General features: G+C 35.0%; 1 protein-coding gene across 1 annotated transcript; it reads left to right on the plus strand.

The window, feature by feature from the left end:
* The first annotated feature begins 1163 nt into the window (after positions 1-1163).
* LOC145675572 (uncharacterized) lies at positions 1164-27676 on the plus strand. The gene is made up of 3 exons (XM_081746092.1): positions 1164-1266; positions 20818-21188; positions 23647-27676. Exons 2-3 carry the CDS (start codon positions 20850-20852, stop codon positions 24160-24162), a joined length of 855 nt encoding a protein of 284 aa, XP_081602218.1. The 5' UTR covers positions 1164-1266; positions 20818-20849; the 3' UTR covers positions 24163-27676.

The following is a 27676-nucleotide window of genomic DNA, read 5'->3' on the forward strand; positions in this document are numbered from 1 at the left end:
CGAGTCCGGCCCGCGGGCCGGGTCGGGCTCAAGCCTGCGGTGCAGACCTCTACCTTCCAGAGCCGATCTTGGGGGGATCGCCCTTCTCGTAGTTTCCTTCAGCCACCCGAATGTGAATGAAAATTCTTAATGATACCTTCTTAGACGACACCTAACGATGAGATACATTTAGGCCTACCTGAATGCTTCCCTCACCCTCTCAAAGTTATACAGAAATTGGCGCCGTTGGTCGTCATGCAACTACCCAGTGGCGGATTTAGGCATCTTGTACCCCTAAGCAATTTATGGCTTGAGATCCTACCCACTCCACTATACCTACCCAGTGATAAGCTGTTCACTAATGAAATCGTTCCGGTTTATCTTGGGCAACTTTGCTTTAGCCATACACTGTTTTACGTATCTTCGGGATCAGCAATTTTGTAGATGGGTCACGCAACACTTTCTGGCTAGTGTTGAGTAGCCTATAGACTATAAATTTGTTTTGACATGAAACTTAATCTTCTTATTTTAGAGTATGTACCAAACTAAACTATAAATGTAAAACGTTGCCATCAGTGGCGGCTTTAGCGGGTAGGCAGGCCTACCCAAAAATATATAAACGGTAAAAGATACAATGAAGAGTAAATATGTTTTCCACTATTTATATTAATGGTAGATAATAGCATCAACTACTACTGTAAAAGTAATTTCCTACTCTCATTAATCAATCAAATGTGTATATGTATCCATAAGTGACGGAGCGGGCCTACCCAAAATTAAAATCCTAAAGCCGCTCCTGGTTACAATAACAACTTAGAAAAAAATATTGATTTTTCTTACTACCCTTGAAATATATGAAGTCCTGATCAGTTTGCCTTTTGCCTAGTCGGAAATTCGATTACTACTACTAACCATCCATCAACTACCACGATCATCAACCATCTACGGAAGTCTCACCTGGTATATATAAAAGTTAACTTTGGGACCGTTGATACTAACAGTAAGAGCACATTTTACCATCACGTCGAAAACAACCATTACAATTATTTGTTACATATGCAATACACTTCTTACCAGCATTTTTATTATTATTAAGTTGAAGACAATTTTTATACGAAACCTGAACACTTTTCAGCTTATTGGTTTGCAACCTTGTTTTAAATTTCGTTTAACTTCTTTTTCACCATCAACATCTGTCATTCTTAGCTCGACGTGGAATGGTCCATCTTCTTCTCCAAGCAATCAGAACTCAAATTCGACACAGAAGTATTGTGAGCAATTTTATTTGTAAGTAACATTCGGATTTTCTTTCCATTTTCAACAAAGAAAGGCCCTTCCTTGAAAATTACTAAATATGTTATTCTAAGTATCCAATTTCTTTCTTTGAAACTGAAAACCAACAGATGGTAATAAGCCAGTCTTCAGTCTATTAACCTAATTACTTAAAACTAAATTTCAACCATATGTATATTATATATAGGCCCTATACGCCTAAAGTAATCCTTATGCATGTTTCTAATATACATTACATGTTGTGTAGCGTTTGTGTAGCCTCGCAGTCTATAAGAGGGAAAAAAGTAAAAATGACGAACGGGTTGGTGCGTTGGTGGATGATAACCGTATATAGTAAATTGATTTCAAGTGAACTGTTGAATTTATTTTTTAATTTTATTTTCGCACACCTAATCCCTCTGGGAGAAATCGCAAATCCCCACTGCTATCTTCACTATGAAAACGCTAAGATTAATGTTACTTTATTAGAACCTTTCATTAAAAAAAAAAAAAAAAAAAACCTTTCCGTTGTCAGATTTTGAATTATGTTTCCGACTTTTTAAATTAAAGAGTAAATTTTGCAAGTTGTATTACTGAATATGCCATATAATAAAGGAAGACTTGTATAATTGTAAGCGGTGCATGTCAAAAGCAGGTTTTGAGTTAAGTTTGTCAAGTCTGAAAAGTAAAATTACCAGCAACCTCTTACCAATTATGTTCTCAGTTCGGACATATCGGTACACAAAGTTTGAAACAGCAAATTCATTAATGAGGAAAATAAGTACACAGCGAAAATAATTACTCAGCATAGGCTCCGGAACCTACGGCTCAGACCCCATAACCCCTCAATACTGTTGTAATGGGGAGGCCCTCTCAATGTTTCATTGCGATTTTCGAGTTCTTATTTCTATAAAATAATTTCCCTGGTGTTTATTCAAATGACTACTCAGATGCATTTATTTTTTATGTTTACTTTTCTTGATTATCTACAGGGTGGCCCAAAAGTAAAGTATACAGTCCCGTCACGTATTTTATATCATTTCTCATTGTTGTCAAACAGATAGACCTAGTTTCTTTATTATTTGTTATTAACGTTGTTTTACTTATAACTTAAGCGCGGAACAGTCGAAGCAAATAAATCCATAAACTAGAATGTTATACTTTATCAATGGAGGGATGTGTACTTACTTTTGGGCCACCCTGTATTGCAGGTTATTTAAATACTATTGGAGAGTTCCATGTGCGTCTTATGACCAAATTGTATTTAGCAAATAGATATGAAAATCCGTCGCGCCAAGTGCGGCAGTACTCGCTATACTCTCTATAATTCAGAATGGTTCAGCAATATGGTTTCTGTTTGAGAACTACAAGGAGGATCTTGATTCATTTCTCTTTCACATTTTTCCAGCGTTCACTCTTAGTTGCCACATCCTCTTGCCTAAAGCCCTTTTGAGCAGTCCAAATCCATAATAGTCCGGCGGTTAAGAGGTTTAATTCTACATTTTATGACTAAAAGGTCACACTTCACACAGATATTCTTTGAGCTCTAAAGAGTAACCTGGATTACTATTTGCTGCATTTGCTTAGGCTTTCGGCAACGTATCTCCTACGACACAAAATATGTAAAAATGGTACGAGTCAATCATTAACTAAATCTACAAACAATGTCGATGCTGTTCGGTTAAAAGAGGGCAGTCTTTATAACGGATTGCCTACATTCAAGGATAGCTCTTCAACTTTAAGTCCTAAAAGTGTTTGATCCCTCACATGCTCTGTCAAATTGTATGCCTGAAAAGATAATCAGAAATCAATTAAGCTGAAAATAATGGTCGCTAGTGTCAGATTTCAAGAATTGTTTAATTATAGCATAAGAGTACCTTTAAAATGAGCACAGATATAAGTAAAATACCATCATCTTTGCTTTACAAGGGTAATGCTGTCATTAACAACATTATACGCCATCACAACCTTATTTACACTATAAAGTAATTGCTAAAAGGAAATACAGAAGCTAAAGAAGTTTTAAAAAAGTACTCGATTCAAAAGTAAACAGTTCATTCGCAGTAGTAAAGTACTGTACAGATCAATGAAGACTTCCGGCATTTACATCGATTCTCGGAGCATATCCTCTTGCAACCGCATTTAACAACTCCAAACATATCTCTGCAGCAATGAGGATCGTGGTCCACTGCTGAGTTAACTTGATTTCATTTTCTTTCCAACTTCACGAAGTCAATTGGAGTGGGGAAGGTCATGGAGTGATTTCAAACATTGACCCCATATCATAGACCAGTGTTTCCCAATCGGTGTGCCGTGAGGAAATTGGAACAAAATTATTAATTCTATAGCAACCAAATTGAAAGACATAGGGAAAAAATATATTTTTGTATTTCACATTACTATGAATTTCTACCGTGGAAAAAATTACTGAAATTGTAACATATTATTCTATATCTATTATTGTGTAGCAGACAGTTTTTCGGCTCGTACACATTCCCACGGTTAGCTGCTATGTTACGCTTCAATTGAAAGTCATACTAACACCGAGAAATGGAAGCACTTGTACGGTACGCGTCAAGTGAACGTTCGTTAAACACTCATTCCCACGTGAATGACAAAACAATACTTTCAGGTGTGTTCAACAAGTGTGTTTTGACTTCGACGCATCGCAAGCAATAATATGCACCGGTTTTGGTTAAAACAGCAAAGTTAAAAGTACAAGACATTTGTTTGTTCGTTCGTTATTTAGTGAACTTCGTTCTTAGTGAAAGGTCGGATACAGTTTTCGAATAAGAAAGCGTATTTTTAAAAATCTGAGTCCTATATTTCATTGCAATTGTTTTCTATTTTAAAATTAGAATAAAAGTATACCGGTAATGAATTAGCATGGGGGAAAACCAGTGATCGAGCTTTCATCTCTGTGAGAAGGAGATCAGTAATCACAGAAAAAAATTACCATGGTATTTTATATTTGCAAATAATAATAATATCTATGAGTGTGCCGCGAGAATTCAAGATACACCCGTAGTGTGCCGCAAGTTGAAAAAGGTTGGGAAACGCTGTCATAGACTGATAAGAGGGTGTGCGAACATGTTGAGTCAGCGCGTCTTAAGTAGGTGAGATTGATTAATTCGTTCTTCTTTTCTTTGTAAATAAATACTTCCTAGCTTCGTTTACAGAATCAATAATCGATGACTTATCATACAGTAGCAGGACATACCTTTCTAATGATGGAATCGCCTCATCTATTTATATATTCTCGTTGGCCAGTGCAGTAGAAGCTCTAGTCACTTCTGATACTGTGTTTTCTTGCCTCTTCCGTAAAATGATGTGGTATCTATTGTCAAAAAAAACATCGTTCTTTTTCATTTTTTTCATTTTTTTTTTGGCAACTATTAGTTACTGATTTATGTTGCACATTATTGAAATAATCAACAGAACTTGAGTCGAAGCCCTCGTAACTTACAAATCGTTCGTTTCTTTGTAACTATACGAGCAAAATTGTGTGATTATTCCTTTCGGACCCAGGTCATTTTTGTTGTTTTCCTACATTTTCAGTTAGTGACTTATTGCTCAAAAACCATTTAATCGATTGATACAGTTAAGGCCTTGTTTTTTTAGAAAATAGATGTGGCTATTTTTTGGTGTAAGTTGCATTGCAGTGTTACTAACGGGTGGGAAATTATTGAGGGAAATGTAGGGGTAAAAATTCACAAAAAAATCCCTAACCGAATTTCAATTTTTTTTGTATTTAGCACCGCTGCTGCTATATGGGTTCAAGACACCTAAAAAAATCTTTGGTGTGTTAACAAGGTACAGTGAGATCCTGAAGTCGCTGGCTTTCATTCAAAGAGGGAAAGAAAAAATTCTCTGTCATCATACATATGAAATTTTGACACCTTTTACGCCTCAGAAGCAAAAATCAATAGATATACTGGGGCTACAGCTTCTCTAATTATCCTATTGAAACTTTTTATGGTGCGTTCTGTAGGCCAAAGAGTAAGCTTTCAGGTAGTGGTACGTTTGTTTCAATGTAGCCGGCGACAGGGAAATAATAGAGGGGAAAAGAGAAATTTTCTGAATGTTTCACCTAAAATCGGGAATTAATTGTTTTGGCTGGAAACACTGCCATCAGACAGACGAAAACTATTTGAAAATAAAGCTTGGTACCCCCAAGAATATATCCTACAAGTATCATGGCTATATCTAATAAAGTAAGCATTAAATTAAAATAAAATATCTCATTCTACCTCGGATGGTTTATTATAAACCTCAACTGTACTTCCCCTAATTATTGTAGAGAAACTTTTTATGGTGCGCTGTGTAGGCTAAGAACGAGGCTTTTAGACACTGGTAGGTTTGTTCGAATGTAGCCAACAAGAGGGAAACAATAGAACAAAAAATAATTTTTTCCCAAAATTTCCCCCTAAAATATGGAATTAAAGTTTTCTGTAGCTGGAAACACTGCTACCAGACAGACGCAAACTATCTTAAATTGAACATTGTTACACCACTAATATATCCTACAAGTATCATGGCGAAATTTAAGGAACAAAGCTTCTAATTACCAAAAATATATTACGGTAAACAGAAAAGTAGGGAAAAACTAAAAAAAATCAAGGGTTAGAACCTAAATACGAATTTTTCGTGCGCCCCCTAAATACCGCATTGTAACAATTTGTACCCGCGCTTGTTCAGTAAGGACAAATGTTCGACTGGCGTAAGTTGACTTGCACACGGGCGTATAGGTACGGTTTTATAAACAAAAATTTCGAATTTTTGCCCAAATTTAGGGAAATTTTAATTTCCCTAATTGGCAACACTGCGCGAGGCCCGTCCAATTGATGTCAATAATTAGGCATCCATCCGAGGTATCTAACTGGCAAGTCTTAAGGAGGTATCTCTACAACGAAGGAAGCTACAGGGAAAAAAGAAGTAAAGGAAATTCGAAAACTATCGAATTTTTGAGTGGGGTGAAATTTGAGAAGGAATTTCGACACCCAGAAGAAAAAGAAATTAGTATATTAAACTATGGTCCAACCATATTTGGCAAAAATAATATCACGATATCTTAAGGTGGATCACCACCCGGAAGTCAGTACATATTTTAGCTCATTGCCTTAACTACTGTGCAATGAAACGTTACATATTATAAATTTTGTACTATAAGATAGAGTTATGTTTCAGCTACAACCAAGCTATTCTTTGGTTGTGCCTTCTGATACCGAAAAAGGTAACAAATAAAAGGAAATATTTGATTCGTTTCACAATGAGCACACAAGATGATACTTGCTGTTAGATCTTACTGGAAGTGCTGAATTTTATGAAATGTTTGTTTGAAAATGAAATGAAATGAACTTTTTAAGTCCCACGGTTATGCTGGTTAGGCTAAAGGAGACGGTGATGATGAGAGATGAATGAAATGGTGGAATGAAGAATGTGGGAGGAAACGGGAGAACCCCGAGAAAACCCACGCACACGGTGTTTGTCCACCACAAAGTTCACTTGGCGGGAGCAGGGTTTGAACCCGGGACCCCAAGCACCAGAGGTGAACGCTCTACCACTGAGCCAGAAATGTTTGTTTGAGTGTGTAAAGTACTTTAAAATAACGATCTTATTACGAAATAGATATATTGTTTGACCGGTTTTCGTGTTATGTTTCACATTTTATTTAAATATTAATTTACATTTAAGGAAATAGGTTTTGAGAAGAAATTTGCGTAGAACACCATAATGCGTTGTTGCCAAATTTGTACGTTTAATTCCTGGATTCTAGCGTTGCAGTTCGAGAAGCAGAACTAAGCTGTGAATTGCGGTAAGGGTCAGAAACTAATTTTTCCAGTAAATATCCAAGCAGAATTTCATGATTACTTCCTTTATTATCTGACACCAGTAAACACTCGACACTACCTAGCAACACCGCACTATTCAAGCAGCGTTTAGCAAAGCAGCGAGAACACCTAGTGATCCACCTTAATTAGTGTCCACACAGGAGCGGATTTAAAAAAGTGACACAGCCGTGTGTGCCACTTTGGCCACCTGGGTCCGAAAGGGTTACGAGTGCACATTTGATTACATTTCTTTTTACTACTAATCCGTGTTGTTGTAGTAGTTATAGTCTCGACTAATAATAATATCGTTGTTGTAAACAATAACTTTATAAGGAAAATTTTCTCTCATCTTACTTCCAACACTGTTGGTGAGAAATGCAGGGTGTTTCAAAATGAATATCGGGGATTTAAGTCTTCGTAGTACTTATTACATTTTACGTACAATTATAAACAATACATCAAGTAAAAGAGCACCTCAAACAGTCTTTGCTACAAGTGTTCGATGTGATATTCATTCGTCACACGGCACACATCTAGTCGATAGGCGAGAAAGGCCCATAAACTTTACGCCATATAGCACAAAACACATTCAATTTAGGGGAGTCTTGTTTCAGCTGTACCATCTCCTGAGGATTTGCTGACCGCCAGAAGCGAACATTATGAGTGTTCACATTAGCTCTTAGGCCACGTTTCCATTTTACATGAATCTTGTAGCTGCCATAAAAAAAGATCTTGCTACCTGATCTTTCTATCTACTGTTTAGATTTCTTGTAAGCAAGAAAGGTATCGCCACTCATGCAACATTGCACTCTAGTGGACAAACAGTGAACCTCCTTATTAAAAACGTGTATTTTGGCGCACTTTCCCTCCCTATCCAAAAGAATCAGTTGTTTCGGAAGCGGCGAAACTGGGTTTTCCTTTATGTCAGCGGGAGGGCGATAGCAGGTAGCAAGCAAGACGTCCCAGAAAGTTGCACACTGTTTGACTCCTTGCAAGATGAAGAAACATGTTTTATGACCCTTTCAAGACTATGTGTACATGGTGAAATATGGTAGGGTTTCAAGATTTTTTTATGACAGCTACAAGTTCTTCTAACGTGGCAACCCATCTCAGGTGAAATGCCGATTTATCACTGAAGACGACACTATCCAGAAAATCTTCATTGTTTTGCAGAATATTTCACTTGCGAAATTGGCACGTAGACTGTAGTCTGTAGGCTTTAGACCTGTAGCAACTGCAAACGATAAGGACGTAATTACAAGCGTCTTCTTAATATTGTTCACACAAACGGTTGCACTGTAACTACAAATTCAGTCTTTATTAAAACACAAAAGGCTTTCTGTTCTCTAGTCTCCATCTTTGCTAGTTGCTCTTCCTAACGGCAGACAAAAGAAACAATGCATGTGCATGCGTGCGTACAAAACTGTTTGAGTTACTCTTTCATTTGATATACTTTTATACTTGGTAATTCTTCCAAAATTGTTCTTAGCTTATGCTTTGATAGACAGTGATGCATCTTACCATCATCAGAGAAAAATGCCTTGGGTATAACTGAAAATTTATATTGGCTTAAGCAAGGTTTAACATCAATACCAGGCCTTGATCTTGATGCTAAAAGAGGTCTTGCAAACAGAGACCTACTTGATTTAAGTTCAACTACTTTAACTTTTGAAGACGGTTGGGCCTTTTCAGAAACAGTTTTGCATGTTTTGTGATTTGTTTTCTTCATCTTCTACCAGAAATATTGAGATTTATTAGAAATTCGTTCTTCGATAAAAATTACTCTCAACTGGTCTCCTATTCCTTTTGCATTGATCATGTCTTTCTCTTTGTCTTTTGGGAACATTCTTCCTGTGATAAGATGTGTCAGGTTTCCATTCTTTAGGTTGAAAGGATTTGTCGTGGATTTCAGTGTACTTACTAGCGTTTTAACTATGTCTTCTTGTCTCTTTCTAAGCTCCAAAGAACATTCATGATGACCCCTCTTTTCTGAATGTGATAGTCCTACAACGTTCTCGAGCTTCTCTGCTACTCGAATCAACTCAAGATCTGCAAAAAAATCTTGATTCTTGCTGCTTCATTCAGATAAATTCCAGTGAGAAATTCCATGCACTTTCATTCTTCTGTTTATGTTCCAAAGCCTCATCTGCTCCAAGGCATGTAAAAGGAGTACAGCTTTTGTTTACCACCCAATTACCACTGTTTAATTCGCCCTACGTTAATTTGTCAGTTTTCTTCAAGTAGACCTAATCAATTTACACAAGAACAGTCACATCATCATTCCATAGTTTTTCGATCCATACTGAAGAAATATTTTAGGAAGTTCTTTGTAATGCAAGTGCTAAAATCTAGTTTCCAGATCTTACTGCTTTCACAAAGTGTAACATCGTTTGAACCATATCCATATATATACATGCAAACTTAAATATTTGTGACGATTTTTCTCTATTTTCTGAAAGGCTTTCAGCTTTTCTGGAAGTTTCTTTTCGTTTAAAATAGCGATAACATTGTGATGTTTCAGTGTATTGTCTCTCTCTGAGGAAATCAGCAACTTATTGTCAGATCGATTAACTTCTTCAAGCACACCAGCATATTCATTTGAAGCACATTCAGAAACAATATTGATAGTACCGACATTGTGTTCAGAAGTGCTTCTATTCAAGTGTGAATATGTTTTCCTTCAAGGATCTGTGTTGTGGTTGCAGTTCCATATCATTTTCTACCCAAAGCTCTGGAATTCCACTGCCTGCAATGTATGGCCCTACATTTCGCCGTTTTGCAATGATTGTATGTAGTTCTCTAGGTTTTAAAAGCCACTTTCCATTACCAACATCGTTAGCCACTTCAAGCTGCTTAAGTGTTTTATATAAAGCCATATCAACAGTTACCACAACTTCCATATTTTCATCACCGTTCACAAATTTGGTAAGCTTTCCAAAATGTTTCATGAATGTTGGTTGTATTGACCGGTCTATTGGTGCTAGAGAAAAATGGCAAGGAATAAACCTTTGTAATAGGTTTTCTCTCTCCTATGCTGGACGTGAACCTCGCCCAAGTAGAAGACACTGAATTTGAAACATCTGTATTTAAGATACAGGCTTTGCGTCGTTTTCGCTATCTGCAATCTAATCGATTATTTTTAGTTGTGGATTACTGGTAATCCCGTTTGTAGGTTTGGTACATTGGACCATACCAGAAATGGCTTTCTTTGAATGTTTCAGTTATTTGTACACGCCAAACGAAGTCTTCGGTTTTATACAACTATACTTCTTACAGCAATGTCAATTTCAGCTTCAGATACTTGACTATTATAACAGTCAATTGCTCCTTTTTCCTTTGTTTGCATCCACTCTTATATTATTCTCTAATGTCGTATCCGTCCCGCTGAAAGTTACTGCGATGCACACCAAACATTACCGGGTAATGTTGTCAGAAGCGATGAATTATTAGTACCATTTTACTTCCTTTCTACATTAATCTGAGTTGGATTCTTGCTTAAACAGTAGCGGCTCGTATGGAAAACACACTACCATCACAACCTGATGTCAGTTTACTTAAATCGCATAACATTACAGTTACTATTATTATTATTATTGATGTTATTGTTACTTCATCTATACAATACAAACTGAAAAAGTCTATAATCGATACTACCTTGAATCGTCCCTTATGATGCTCCTCCAGTGCAAGAAATGACATTCCTAGCACTGCCTCTAATTATTCTAGTATCATAAAATGATGCATCGTTGGAAAGCTAATGCTACACAGATTCTCATTTTTTATACCAATTTGTATCTTCCTATACCTTTTGGGGGTGATAGACTCACCTTTAAATGTAGAAAGGGCAAAACCAGGGGAAAAAAAGATTAATTTACTCTCCTTCTCCCTCAAAATCCCCGACATGAACAAAATGCACATCACTGGAAAGCTACATTCTTCAGAAATACATCGACTTAAAATTATCTTCTTAGCTTAATTAGGTAGTGAGATAAAAGGGTTTAAAGGTTGGACGTAGGAGCATCGGAAGATTATTTTCCGCCATTTTGTTTTTATTGAATATCTGCCCTCTGCACAGAATGCCAGGTTATCACCATGCAAATTCTTATTCTGTACATAAAGGCGAAGAGATTGAGTCATCACTCATATTTGTTTCATAATATATCCCACAGAACCTCTTTTTTCAACCATTGTTCCCAGACTAAGTTATAGAAGTTTACTATTCACGTTTTTCGATTCAAAATTTTCACTACATAAATCTGCGAAGCACTATTTAGATACAAAATATTGTAATATTGCAATAATATTTATATTACTTTTATAGCAGAAAAAAGATCTGATAATAAGTTTCTTACGTAGGTTTGAATTCACGATAGCCTTGCTCTTCGAAAAGAAGTTCCAAGGTCTAGTGCTGAGTAGTACGGTATAGTTTTCCTTATACGAAATTCCCTTGTAACGGTCTTGATGGTGGAAGAAAATTAGCCCATGTTTTAGTATTTTTATTCTAATGTAATTATATTACGTATTATTGAACAAGAAATTTAAAAGTAAATGTGTCAGTACTGGTTGGTTTCATTGAAACCTTCGAACATTTCGAATACGTAAAGAAAAATGAAATACTTTTGATGAAACATATACAGGACACGTTGCTTCTTCTTCTTCTTTTTTTTAAACATAGTGGCACCTAACTCAAGAATTTTTGACGTTCCGGCCTTTTAGTTCTAAGTGTCCTTGATAGAAGAATGTTACTGCGATGATATGTTGCTGCTTCGATTTTCTGAAAGAGGATTGTGAGTTTGCTATAAAATCTCATCTAGTTGCTATGCTCATCTTACTAATGCCTGAAAGGCCTCTAAAAACAAAATTGACACAACCCACTCTACATCTAAGATTTGATGATACCACAGTTTGGTACAATGGGTTGTATATAAACACCCTAGGTAGTATGTCACGTCAAATTGTGGTATCACTAATTTCTTGGACGCCATTTTGTGTTTGATTACGTTACTTCGGTCTCATGCGGGAGTCGTTGGCTTAAAATGTGCACAACTCCGCTTATAATGGAGCGATTTAAATAATTTTTGCACCAAATGAAAGACAATGAACTGCTCTACTATAGTTGAAGCCAACAAGTCCCGAACGTGAGTGAAATCACGTGATCACGACCCAAACTGGCACTCATAAAATTAATGATACCACAATTTCACGTTACATCTAAGGTTTGACACCACAGTTTGGTAGAATGTTGTATATATGAACACCATAGGTACTACGTCACGTCAAATTATCATCATAGGTACTACGTCACGTAAGTAAGCATGTACTTGCTTCTTCATGGTCCGATGTTAGAGCCGAACAGTACTGTTCTTGTCCTATTCCTGCTGTCCTGCCTTTAGCTTCTCTTGTACCATTTTGCACCAAGTGTTAGTAAGAAATTCACAGGGATTCACCTTATTTTTAGGGTTTGCAATATATTTCGACCAGTGGCGTAGGGAAGGGGGGGCCCGGAGGGGCCGGGCCCCCCCCCAAAGAGGTCCGACAATGTACTTTAGTACTTTGATGTATGTAATTTTTTATATATTTTTATGTTTATATATTTTTTTGTTTGTAATTTTTCTATATGTACCTATAACAGCACTTGGGCCCCCCCCCCAAACACACCTCCTGGCTACGCTACTGATTTCGACCTCTGTTTTGGAATTGGTGTTGTTTCTGATGTAATCCTGACTTCCAGTCCTATAGAAACTCCTCTTCGGTCACGTTCTCCAGTCTTTATTGACAGTTCATTATATTGATCAAAAGCAAAATCGACTCGCATGCATCCATTAAGACCTAGTGGAACAGTGATTGCGTCATAATGCTTCGCTGCGAGGTCATCGATATTTATACAGCTGCCACCCTTAAGCATTTGCACTGACGCCATTACATCAATCAAGTGAGCTGATGTTATGTTATTCCATTGACAACTGGTGGAAGATTTGCTGTAAATTCTGTAACTATAAATTTTATTATTGAATACGTCGTTCAAATCTGTATTTACAATTAACCAATGCATCTACATAGAATGTGAGTCAAGGAGCTAATATCTGCAGGACCTCTAAAATCGAAATTGGCACAACCCACACTACATCTAAGGTTTGATACCACAGTTTGGTAGAATGGGTTATATATGAACACTAGGTAGTATGTCATGTCAAATTGTGGTATCACTAATTGTATGGGCGCCACTTTGTGTTGAGATCACGTGACTTTGTTGGCGTGGGAGACCCGGGTTCGATTTCCGGCGGGAGCTCATGTGGTTCGGATTCCACGTTAATCAGTAGGTCCACGTCTCATATAGCCTCGCTGCTGAACGGGACGCTAAACTAAAATCAAATCGAAATCAAAACGTGACTTTGGTCACGTTCGGGAGTTTTGGGTTTTTTAAAAAAAGTAGAGGAGCATTTTATTATCTTTCATTTGGTGCGAATATTGTTTGAATATCTCCAATCTAGCTGGAGTTATAGATACTTTAACTAAACACTCCTGAATGTGATCGAAATCACGTTGATCCCAATATGAAATGGCGTCCATATAATTAATGATACCACAGTTTGATTAATGATACCAATACACGCTTTCCCCCTCATACCTATTCTGTCCATCAACACAAAACTTGGTAGGCACGTTTTTATCTCCTATGCTATTCTTTGAGATACATTTGGGTTGAGTTGATTTTAGTTTAGCGTCCCGTTCAGCAGCGAGGCTATATGAGACGTGGACCTACTGATTAACGTGGAATCCGAACCACATGAGCTCCCGCCGGGAATCGAACCCGGGTCTCCCACGCCAGAGATACATTTGGATTGTATGCTTTTACCCGGGGCCACTCCAGAGGGGGCCAAAGTTGGTACGAGGGATTTCTGAAGAGAATTTTCCCGACATTCTCCCAATTTTTCCTGTTCAAGTACGTTATGGGCACCGATACATAGTACCTCTGGAAAGGTTGTTTCATGCTGAAGAGAATGAACTATAAACCAGGACTTTCCAACGAATAGTGTTGATGCAATAGCTATTTCACTGCAAGTCTACGATTTTCTTTATAGTAACAGAGTTAATGGGACCCAGGGACTTACACCGTTGTCCATGGCACCTAATTTTTTGTGCATGAACATATCTTTATGTTTATCGAATGGACTAGGTTTGATTCTAATGTCCGGATGACAGGTTCATGTCCTTTCCTTGTTAGATGTAACGTCAAATTCTTGTATCATTAACTTTATGGGCGTAATTTTGGGTCGCGATCACGTCACTTCAGTCATGTTCGGGACTTGTTGACTTCAAATATAGTAGAGCGTTTCATTGTTTTTCATTTGGTGCCAAAATTATTTAAATCGCTGCATTGTAACCGAAGTTATGCACATTTAAGCCAACGAATCTCGAACGTGACCGAATTCACGTGATCAAAACACAAAATGGCGTCCATAAAATTAATTATACTACAATTTGACGTGACATACTATCTAGGGTGTTCATATATACCAAATTCTACCAAACTGAGGTGTCAAATCTTAGATGTAACTTTAAATTGTGGTATCATTAACTTTATGGGTGCTATTTTGGGCCGTGATCACGTGACTTCGCTCACGTTCAGAACTTTTTGGCTTTAAATATAGTAGAGCATTTCATTGTCTTTGATTTGGTGCCAAAATTATTTAAATTGCTCCATTCTAAGCGGAGCTATGCATATTTTAAGCCAACGACTCCCGCATGAGACCGAAGTAACGTGATCAAAACACAAAATGGCGTCCATGAAATTAGTAATACCACAATTTGACGTGAGGTTTTTATATACAAGCCATTGTACCAAACTGTGGTGTCAAACCTTAGACGTAGCGCCAGTTGAGCGAGACTTTTTTTTTTAAGGTTTTAGCTCGACTAATATACTAGGTTGTATTTCTAAGCAATAGTATATATATATATATTTTACGCTTGATCACAGTTTACTATCTTTTGTCTCTACTGTTAAAGTAGCTATTGTGTTTGGCACTTACATTGTTTTCTGTAGTGAGTCTTCAATTACCTTCTGAGACATTAAATGACATTCGTCCACGTACTCAAAAACATACAATAGAAAGATTTTCCCAGAAAAATAATTGCTATTACAAAGGAAAGCAACACAAATCGAAAACAAAAACACAAAGAAAATGAAGGGTTGTCTTTCTAGTAAATCTTTGCGCTCGAAACCGTAGCTACCGATATGGCGAAGCAGACGACAAGCTCATGTTTCTTGGTGGTAATATCACTACGAAGAGAGCGTAAAAGTAGAGATTCTGTACATAGGATAAGACTCTCCTTTGCATTTATCAATGTTTTAAGATACGCAAGTCATTACACAATGTAGTTAGATAATTAATATGGTTTAAAATGTCGTTATATCACACCTTTCGTGGACTTCTAGTGACGCGAAAGGATTCATATAACTTCCAGAGGAAATGAAGAAAAATTAAAGCATAAATTTTGTACATAAATGTACAAAATGAGACGAGGAAATCTTTTCTCGAGGATCGAGACGAGACTTGTACAAAATTTACGAGACGAGACGAGAAAAATCTTATTTCTCGTCTTGTCCCGTGGGCAAAACTGCCCGTTTCCTCTGTTTCTGAGTTTTTGGGTGTCTGATTCAATTCCCGGCCAAGTAAGTTTGTGGTGGAAACATCGCGTCCATGAGTATTCTCGAGGTATTCTTGTTTTTTCCCATATTCTCATTCCACTGATTCTACATCATCCACTTGCCTTAGTCATCCGATGTCAGCCTAAAGGGCCTACTTGTGGGACATAAAAATGAAAGATTTCTGAGTCATAGAGATATATCCAACTCCCATTCGTTGTGATTAGTCGAGTGAAAAAAAGTTCTTTTTATTCCACTCACAGCGATCCAACATTTTCCCCTCATGCTCTCTCGCGAATTTTCTTCTGGAAAGCGCTAAGGAGGTGTGGCACCCATTGCACTGCCACTGAACATGCAGTTGGTATGAATTTTATTCCAGACGGACACATAACTAACAGTTACTTGAGCCACAACACTTTCAGTGGTTATCCTCCTGTCTTCCAGTATGATTTATTTTTTTAATTTTCTCTTCATCATGATAGCATCATCTGTGAAAAATCGTCTCCCAAACCTAGAAGCATCCGAAGTAGTCATCTCTCCAATTTGGAATTGTCTTTTCCATTTAGATACCATTTCATAGGATGGGTTTTCGTACCCATAAGTTGCTTTAATCTCCTTCTGAATTTGTTTTGCTGTTTTTCTCTGGAGATGCAGGAACTTGCCTCAAATTTATGAACTATTTCACCTTGAGTGATTTACTTTTTTTTTAAAGATATTCTACAAATCAAAAAAAAAAAAAAAAAAAAAAATTGAATACTTAACTTAGAGGAGACAAAGCATATGCATGTCCGAGAGGGTTCATAGTTCGGGAGGATGATTGCACGAACTTTTTAATATCCCATGAATACTGTCATATTTTTACCCAGACAGTAGAGTCACTAAATTCGAAAAAACAAAACGCTTGCAAAATTGGCATAATTTCAAAATCAACGTAGATATATTCATTGTTATGTCTTCTTTCCTTCTACGCGTAACTTTCGATTGTCAACTTACGAATGTTATCAACTAAAGAGTAACAATGTAATGGAATGTTAGAATTTATTACGGAGCCATTTGTTAAAAAAATATGAAACTATTTTACACAATTTCGAAACATTTCTAAGTGAAGACGCAACCAAAGGCCTTAAGAACATATATAAAAAAAATATACTACGTAACTACGAGCCAGAAACGGAACGCTTTAAAAAAATAATTAATTATTAAATTAAATTAAAAAATATAAAAGTGTGTAAATTTCTGCGTCTCGTTTGCATATTTCCCTGGACACCTTACAATGAGATGAAACTTTCTATATAAACTGCTTTTTTGAAAACAAGATAACAGCTTCCTCAGCTTTTCATAAATTTCGCTTGTAAAGCAGAAAGGTGTAAATGCCTATCATAAGGGGAGTAATTTAAATTTTTTGCAAAGAGTAACTGCTGTATCGTCTGAAATGCATTTCCGTACTTCGCGCGAGAAGATTTATGGGAAATATTTGAATCCCTTCCTTCCTTACGGTGTGTATTTGAGTCAAAAAGAAATAAAAAAAAAAATCTGAACTTCACCTATGTATGAACTGTATTTATATTACATAATGTGTTCTCGAGTTGAGCTGAGATTTTGTTATTTGTTTTTGATTCAAACAAGCATTGAAATAAGTGGTTTCAAATATTCTCTTAAACCTTCTGGTACGAAGAACGAGCATTTTAGCAAGTTGTCAATATACTTTTATTGTCTTATTTACTAAAATTTTCTTACACATATATTCAAGACAAGACAAAGATTTCTAATGTTATTTTTGCAAAGTATTAATTGTACATAACATGCTTAAATTTACAAAATATAAACAATAATTTAGACGAAGGCTGAGGAAGTTTTTCATCAGAACAAGCAAATTATTATAATTTAGACAGCCTACAAAAAAGAATAGTTAAGAGAAAACGTAATTTTTCCCTCCAAAGGGGTTTACATCCTTCTGGTTGAAAATGTCTGAAAACACCGTTGAATGTTTGACAAACAATGGTCTAAAATTTATTATTATTAAGTCTAGGTCTTATTATGAATTTTAACAAAGCTTTTGTCTCAGAAGAATCTTTATCAAAATCTGTCTATGTTAGAAGTGACCGTTAGAAGACAAATAAGAATAGGTACAACTGCAGTTTAACAGTTTTTTTTTATATATTTAGTGCATAATTACCAACGAACAAAAACCACCAAATTGACAATGAACACCATACATTTTAACGTCATAAAAATTCGTGCTTTTCGGTTTTCTCGAAAACTACACATGAGAATTCAATGTCAAGCATGCAATTTTGTTCAGTTCGATGTCAATGCCTCACTCTTCAACAATATTGTAATTAAACAAAAAAAGAAGTTCTAAATTAATCGTACTTTGAGGTTATAAACATGCACTATGTACTGGCGTACCAACCTCTTCCACTGGCGTACCATCGTAATTAATATCACCATAAGTCATGTTACCACCCAGCAGCGGCTCGCGCACCACAGATTGAGGATTCATGTACTAGTGTCAATAAAAAGCTGGATGACAATATACTTCAGTATTAATTCCATCGTAATAGGTGACTTGGTTATTGTACAGTATACATTTTTAGTTTTACAAAATATTTTTTTCCCGAAAACTACGCATGAGGGAGTTACTTCCCCATGTAACAGCATTCAGTTTAGTGAGATGTCTTTTTCTTTATTATTATTATTTTCCTTGTACATTAATAGTAATGTAAAATTTTGTTTACAAAAACGAATATGGAAGGACTGAGGTAGAAACATGTCCGGGTAAATAAGACCTTTGTATTTATTATATCCTAAAGCAATAATAGTTGCAGAATTTTTTCTTTTATTTCCTAAAGAATTATACAGGACGTATCAGAAGTCCAGGCCCATGAGCCAACTCCATTGTGAGTAATGTTAAGAAAAATTGGAAAGATAGGAAAGTTTTTTTTTTTTTTAAAAAAAAAAAGAAATATGTGGTTTCCAACTTAAAATGGTGGAAAATGGCGGTACCAGCCGTTTCGGCTCCACACTGGTTAAGCGCCCTATTTTACCACTTACTACTGGATTCAGTGTTGTAAGTGTAATGGAAAATGGAATCCAGATTTGCGTAAAGTAAGTTTGGACCACTTTCTTTCCACTGACACGCAAAGAAATCTAAAATAAACTGTTGGAACTTCCTTGCGTTATGGAACTAAAAAAAAAAAAAAAAAAAAAAAAAAAAATTGAAGCCATACTTTCATTTAATTTGGAGTTTGTTAAAGATAAGAAAAACAATTTCAAGACCACACGGAAATAGAGAGATCAGAGATAATAGAAAAGTTAGTACATTACTGCAGATCATTATTGTGCAGCAAATTACCTATAGTTAATTTAATTGGGAGATAGTGAAAAAGAGTTTATATGATGATGACGGCATTGTGGTAGGAGATAGAATGATTAGATAAGATTTGCAGATGATATGGCGCTTGTTGCAGAATCTGAAAAGGAAATCAATAAAATGTTAGAAAACGTGAGGATGGGCTTTGAAGAATATGGGGTGAAAAATAAATGTTAGAACGACAAAAGCCATGGTGATTGGAACGAAGAAGTCAACTATAAAAGTGGGAGGGGAGAAAATAGAACAAGTGAATAGTTCTCGATATCTGGGTAGTATTCTTAGTAATGATATGAAGTGCGAACGTGAAATAAAAGCAAGGATAGCAATGGCGAAAGCAGCCTTTAGGAGGAAGAAGTCTGTTTTGTGCAACCTTGAATAAAGAATTGAGAAAAAGTCTCATAAAATGCGTCGTGTGGAGTGCTGTACTATATGGGGCGGAAACGTGGACATTACGTAAAAAGTGATGAAAAACCACTGGAAGCCTTCTAAATGTGGGTGTGGAGAAGAGTGGAAAGAATTAGTTGGGTCGAGCGGAAAACGTATGAGAAGGTGTTAGAAATGGTGGGGGAGAAAAGAATAATTTTAGATATTGTTAAAAAGAGGAAGAGAAACTAGTTGGGACATTGCCTAAGAAGAAATTGTATCATGAGGGACGTACTAGAGGGTATGGTGGCGGGAAAGAGAGGGAGGGGCGAAGGAGACTACAATTAATGGATGATATAAAAACAGAAAGATCAGACGTGAAGACGAAGAGGTTAGCGGAGGACCGTGGAGCATGGAAGCTTCTCAGCTGCTGCAAGTGACCTGCCAATAAAGGCAGAATACCTATGATGATTATGAATTTAATTGCATTCCGCATGCAAGTAATAAAATTGTATTCCACTTTAAAACCTGAATTTGCTATAGAATTTTTCACGTACATATGAAGAGAATCTATCTCTTAAGAAGAAAGAGCAGACGACAAAATTTCTGCAAACTTTACGGGTCTATGGATGACGTGATACTGGGACAGCCTATGACCATGCATCATGGGTAAGGGGCAGTCTGTCTTCTACTAAACTTGACATCAAATAGGGTTTTTATCATGTTACTTTGATCAAAATGTATATGCTACGGGAAGAGCGAGACAAGGGCTGTCATAATTTACGCGTAAAACTGAATTTTCAAGAACCTGTCAAGGTCAGAAGGTAAAACTGTATGTAAACTCATTAAAAAATAAGCAGACGCGTATTTCAGCATTTTTGAAAAAATCTCAATTCTCTACGGTATGACTCACAGCTCGGCAGAGTCTAGTCCAGTTTTGGGAGCCCCAGGCGCACCCAAGAGGGTTCCTGCTTAGGTTAAATTACAAAATCTGAAGATAAAAACAATAATGTACAAATCAAATGACTCATATCGACCAACAATAGATAGAGGGTAGGTCTTCTTTGTGATAGATACGGCTTGTAGGCAGACTATTGCGAGAATGCTTGTTTCTCTATTCCCAAATTAAGCAGTTACTCTGTATTCGCTATGTTTTATGTACATGTTTCAAGTAAACATTGCAAAAAATGAATTGCTAGTATTGCTATTATTACAAAGTAATGTTCTCAATGAACATTTGGCCAAAGAAAATTTGAATCTGACATAAATCTTGAAACTGATACTGAAATTTTTCATTCAACTTTTTAGCTATATAAAGTCTGTGTTGTATAATATTTTTTCTTACTTTACAGCCTAAAACATTTTAAGGAAGCTTTTTTTCGAAATGGATGATTCAAATGAAGTGGGAAAGAAGACGACTCAAGTAACAAATGGTTTAGTGAAAGGTAGCAAAGCGTACCATGCAGTTGTTGGGAAAAACTATAAAATACAGCTCAATGCATCTACTGCCACTAAAGTAAAAGTAATTGATAAAACTGCTCTCAGCGCCAAACAAATAGCAAAGGCGGCTAAAGGTGCTAACCCAGGTCCGCCGAAAGGTAACTGGCTACTTCGTCTGGATCAACCTCACAAAGGTGTCGACTTTAATCATATTAATATTAACCCATCGATTTCGAAGCTGCCCAAAGATCCACATCTGCCACTTCCATCAGGAGCACTTGAAGTAAGTCCTATTCTTCTACTGGACTTTTGAATTTGGGAATTATGCTGTCAAGTTGCTTCGAGGTAATACTAGAAATGACGCTATTTCTGATCTTAAGACTCAACCTAAACGTCCACATCAACTACTTAACTTCCAATATTTGATAAGTCAGGGAATTATGGTCATCCTTTACTTACTCTATTGTTCGTTTATGTAGCTACATTAAATTAAATGAGCTAGAATCTAGCAAAGCACTTACACAAGACAGTATCTTCTTCCACGCTTTTTTTTCTTTTTGCGTCTGAAAGCACGATTTGCATCTAATATTCGCTAACTTTTAGTATTTATAGTGATAAGATATTTTAACCTAGCCACTGTCCTTTCTACATTTAAGCCCTTACATTCCACATGAAGCCACAGTTTTTATCTTACGTTTCCTGTTTTTCCTCTGTTGACTTTTTCATAATTGCTTACATTGTTTTAATCAATATTAGGTTAATTTCATCATAGCAGTTATTGTCATCATAAACGGCGCTTTACAAAACTTGGCCAATTATTTACCTTAGGCTAATAATCTTCATTTTAAAAAAAAGAAAAATCATCAGTGAATTTTCTATATATATATATAAAAAGAACTTCAAAATATTGTCCGTGTTTTTCTTCCAGATTTCTCTTAAAATCTTTGTGGTCTTTCAGCAGACACAGAGGCTTGACTTAGAATAGAATCTATTATTATAAGCAGACTTACATAAAAAAGTTTGCTTATCTGTGTTGATCTAACAAAACTTCATGAATTTGATTTTTTATACAACCATTCGAGATACACACGCAAGACACATATACGTACTTGTTTCCAAGTATGTAGACTTGACTAACGCTTTTGGATGCTGAAAATCCTAATTTTTACTTCAATATAATTTCTTTCGTAAATTTTTATTGCTTATCGGTCGGAACATTTCTCTTCCAACACTTCCTGAATTAATTCTATTGAATACTATCATGTTACTCTTTGTCATCAAATCACAATGTTTACACTTCTTCGTAAAATCTATTTCACGAGATTTTTCGCTTTTCCTGTGCACACAACCTAATATATTATCTTTACCAGAACTTCCATTTGTTGTATAGAAATTTCCACCTTCCGACTGTGCATGAAGTAATTAGTCTAATTTAATGCTAGTGTGAAAGTCTGGAGTCATAATTAACACTATCTCTGTTTATTCTTTTTCCATTACTCTTTAACGGAGAAACCCTTTCACTCGAAGAACATTTACAGCTCAATAAGCCAACCAATAACATTTAAGTCAAATCATGAATTTTCTTTCTAATTACTTTATTGATTAAAACCTCAAAATGCCATTCAATTGTAACTGTGGTATCAGGTTCTTGAAAAGCACGCAAGAATTTAGTATAATAAAACTCAACTTCAACATAACATAGATGTCATATTATTTAATAGAGTCAGGGATGAAAATATATTTTCACTATTTGAAAGTGTCTTTTAATTCGCAAAAATACAAATAAAATATATCAGAAAACTGCTTTTGTTTAATAGTATTTTACAAAGAAAGAAATATGCGGTTTAAATTCTATTTTTGTGTCCTACTTTAAGGTTGGTTTAAAGGGACAAGTTTTACCGATAGATATCATTACAGTCTTCGTATCTCTCTCATGTATTTTTTTACCCTTCACAAAAATTCACTATTTCCCTTACAAATTTCAACCTAGAAACTTCAAATTTTTAGAAAAGGAACTTCATAACCTATTGAAGGCAACAATCCGTGCCGATTTTTTATTTAGAATTTTCTTCACTGTTGAAATGTCTTCATTGTTGAGATTGATATCCAAACCTTTAACAATAGAACTGTTTCAACAATGAAGAAAATTCTAAATGAAAAATCGGCACGGATTGTTGCCTTCAATAGGTTATGAAGTTCCTTTTCTAAGAATTTGAAATTTCTAGGTTGAAATTTGTAAGGGAAATAGTGAATTTTCGTGAAAGGTAAAAAATACATGAGAGAGATACGATGACCGTAGTGACATCTATTGGCAAAACTTGTCCCTTTACACCAACCTTAAGTAGAAGAAAAGATGGCGCAGTGAAAAATCAATGACATTAACTTTCAGAAACTAAAAAGATTGTATGTTCCAGGAGGAATCTACAATATTTTAAAATGCAATACTATTTATATTTCAAACAAAAACAAAAAGCAAAGAAATCACACGTGAATATGATCTGAAAAATGCACACATTCTCTATTGTGAACTCTGTAACACAAAACCTTGGTGATCACTAAGAATTGCAAACGCGTGCACATAGAAATCTTCCTTAACATCAAGGGTCTTTACCTTTCAAAATATTGCTGATGCTGTCTGGAACATCAAATACATTTCACAGACAAAAGAGTAATGTAATTCATTAAAATAAACAGTGAAGATAATGCAAAATATAAAAGTAGATCTCACTTCTTGTCTATAGGTTGGAACAACAACTGCAAAGGCTGCTAAAGTGATTAACAAAGTTGCAGCTCCTGTGGCAATTGCTGTAGATGCAGCTCAACTTGGTTACTCGGCGTATCAAGACAGCAAACGTGGCACCACTAGGAATACAGTGGAAACAGCTGCAAGTGTTGCTGGTGGATGGAGCGGTGGCACTGCGGGAGCGCTTGGAGGTGCAGCAATAGGTTCTGCAATACTTCCAGGCATAGGTACCATTGTTGGTGGTATCATTGGCGGTCTTAGTGGAGGGATTGGTGGAGCAATCGGAGCAGAAGCTGCAGTAGATGCGATTGGTGATGCATTAGATTACGACATTGAAGAAATCAGATGTAAAAAATGTAGGAAGCGATTTAAAGCTCGAAAATATCGTGGCGAAGAATATTGTGAATACTGCCGAGAACAGGGCCTTGAAGAAGATGTAGAAATTGGCTTTAAACCTAAAAAATATTTTGGGAAAGAATATTGTGAATATCGTCGTAAAGGTGCATTGTTATAATTAACCTTCTTTCTCTAATAAATAGCAATTTTATTTTGTAATATTCTTCTATTGTATATCTTTAGATTTCAAAGAAGATAAATTTTCTAAAATCTTACCTGGTACCTATTTATGTATTTTCTTAATAAAATACTTTGTTTTAATTCAGGTAAAGGAAAAATGGAGCCAAAAATCAATGTATCCAGACCAAATCATTATTTGTCCATTACTTTTCTTGGTCAAGATAACAACGAACACTACGCAGAAAATTTTGAGAAATGGTCACTACTTAATCTCAACGCCGTATGTGAATTACTAAAAGCCAAACCAGCTGTGTTACACTCCTGCTATGACGAATTTGAACTGCCTACAGGCTTAAAGAGTGAAATACAAACAAGAAAATTCAATCATGGACCTAAGTCATATTTCATGGCTTTTTCAAATAATTGGCATGAGTCTGACATCTCCGAGATATGCTCCATTCCAGAGTTCGAAAATTCAACATTTTGGTTCCAAATTTTACGAAGGACCAATGGATTCGATCTGAATATGCATGATCCTATTGCTATTGTTGAAACAGTAGACAAAATTATTTTGGGACGCGAAGTAACGAACAAAGACTATGAATGTATTGGAACAGCTGCTGATGGTCGAGAGTTATTTTGGTTGAATCCCGTTGAAAAAGAAATTGAAGGATTCTTGAATAAGCTGAAGGACTTATGTAAAAGCCATGGATTCATGCTTCAAATTGACATGTAGAAAGTAATTCTATTACAGTGGTTCTTTAGTGATGACTCACATTTAAGATTTTCACTTAATTTTATTTATTGCACTGCATGAGTCTGCAATACAAATTTATTTTACAATAAGTTTGTTCTTACAGCATTTGTCCTATATTTGCAACCAAAATTTATGTTCTAATATCCTGCTTTTTTCTTTGACAAAATTGAGACTAAATTTTGGTTTAAATTTACCAGAAACTAAAGCCAAATATTTTGATTTATTATTAGTAAATGATATAATAACAATTCGAGGTTCTGATAATTTCTTGAAACCTGTTTTATATAAGAAGAAAAGTATTAAATAAAGGGACATTATCATATATTATCTCTTTCTTTTAGTCAAAAAATAAAAAAAAAATAGTTTAATGTTTTGCGTTACCGAATTTGTATGGCAAGGAGTATAATAACTAATTCTTTATCTTAAGTTAATTACTTACGAGGCGCCTTTCAATTTCTCGAAACAATTTAATATACGTATTTGAGCTCATTATAGAATTTAACATATCTCAATCGAAGAAGGAATGAATCCTTGTATTAATAGTGATACCAAATAATAAGTATCTAGTTTTAAAATTGAAGACCAAAATACACCTATATTGTATACTTTTATAAATATTAACTTATTTTTATAAATATGATCGATAAATATGTTAATCAGAAAATCCTATATCATTTATAGTGTTCATAGTGAGAAATGTTAATATGGAGAACTTACTTTGCAATGTAAGGATAAATAGCTACTTGGCTGGAGTTTTGATTTTTTTTTATTACAGTGTTGTCATATAGAAGCTTTCTGAAGGTACAAACATACTAAAATGAGCACAAAAATCAGTACACTGTATATAAATATTTAAGAAAATGTATCTAGTGTGCCTTAGCAGGTTCTCTAAATGTTCAATATTTGTCAACCTAATGAGATAATATGTGAAACGTTCATCTAATGAATGCAATAATACTTTCACTTAATGTGATATGTAAAACTTTTATCTAGCAAACGCAATTAATGATATATAATTCTTGTTATCATAATACAACCTTGTACGAGCTTCAATTCTTTTACTTTGTTTTCTTCTGGATTAAATTTCAAATGTTGATAGGAGCAATATTCTTTATAATTTTACATTGCAATTTAATAAATATCAACTGGACAAGGTGGATATAGTTCTAATAATTTCGTATTTTCTGCAGCGGAAGTTTTCTTTTATTACTACTTTTATTATCAAAATAGTTAAGTAATTCAAAGATCTGCTAGTTGATTTTATTAAATTTACATTATTTAAACATCACTCCATTTAAGCAATAGTTATACATAAGAGTTTAGTTTTATAAAGACTTTCATAACCCATGCTAAGAAGTGTGTGAAATCAGAACTTCTACTGAAATTCCTCTCCTCCATATAAATTAATGGAGTAAAGTTTTTACGTAAAACAGTGTATCAGACTTTACCACGACTGCTTCAAAATGTCTGAAAGATGCTTATTCTGGCAATGTCCTTCCTTTGTTAAACTAATGAGCAAGGAGATTACGTGACATTCTTTTTCTGTCCAGAACTGAAGAATAGGCTAGTATGATTTTCCATTAGATTGAATAAGTGCCTTAACAATGAAGTATTATTAGTAGTAGTTTTACAAAAGAAATAACAAAAGTATAAATATTGACACTTTTTTTATTGTGAACATTATCGGTTAATGTAAGTAATAGAAAAACTTTCATATCGTTTGTAATAATGCTTGTCACAGAACTAAGAAATATTTTAGCGGAAAAAGTGTATTGTACAAGGAAAGAAAGAAGGTTATTAACTTGTTGTATGAAATTTTAAAATATTGTCATAGATAATACATAGAAGTCTTCCATTTTAAAATTACAACAGAATAATAAAAACTAGCCCAGAAACTAGCACATTGTAAACAAATTGTATTCAAAAATATATTTAAAGTGCCTTAAATATTTATGTTTCTAATCATGTTTCAGTAGCTTTCAAATTATCTATATTGTAATACGTGAAATTTTTATCTCGTAAGTAGAATAGTTAAAGAGTCACCAATTTTTGCATTTCCTTATTGTGCTCTACTTCTCTGTATGCAGTTAAAATCATACAAGATTGTTCGATATATTAGTAAATTTGTATTAGTGTTACTTTTATTCTTCGGACTGTTGGCTTTGGGTGAATTAAAACCAATTTTCACGTAATTATTACCATTGTTATTGTAAATTAAATTTACTGTGTGGTTGCAGACTAAGAATTTTATTATATAACAATCTGATGATGATGTGGCTATAAATGATGAAACTGAATATTTAGATTCTTGTTTTGAGGACATTTTCATTAGAGACGAATAACAGTAAAATAAATGAGTAAATAAATTCTAAAACAAATATATATTTTTTTCTACTATCGAGTAATTTGTGGACGATGGAATTATCAATTAATATTGATAAAGTATTGTACAGATTTAACTCATTTAGGAAAAAAAAAACTTAGCTCTAAATAACCAAAGTATTACTACCAAACATTTTTACTTTATTAGGTTTAATATCATATTTGTCATGTGTTATTGGTAATCAGGAATTCATCAAACGGATATTCATTTACAAAAATATTGTACTGGGAGCACCACTTTGTATTTTATCAATGAAAATGATTAATATTTCAAAGAATTAAGTAATCAGGATTGCAGAAAATATGTAATATAAAGACAAACATGTAAACTTAAGGAAAAAAAATAAAGTTTATAATACCAAAATTTATTAAA

This window comes from Thermobia domestica, chromosome 2 (genome assembly GCF_964235325.1).
Source record: "Thermobia domestica chromosome 2, izTheDome1.hap1.1, whole genome shotgun sequence".
NCBI lineage: Eukaryota > Metazoa > Arthropoda > Insecta > Zygentoma > Lepismatidae > Thermobia > Thermobia domestica.

Coding starts and splice junctions, on each gene's coding strand:
- LOC145675572 (XM_081746092.1), top strand. CDS start 20,850: ATGGATGATTCAAATGAAGTGGGAAAGAAGACGACTCAAGTAACAAAT. Junction 21,189..23,646: donor TTCCATCAGGAGCACTTGAA/GTAAGTCCTATT, acceptor TCTTGTCTATAG/GTTGGAACAACAACTGCAAA.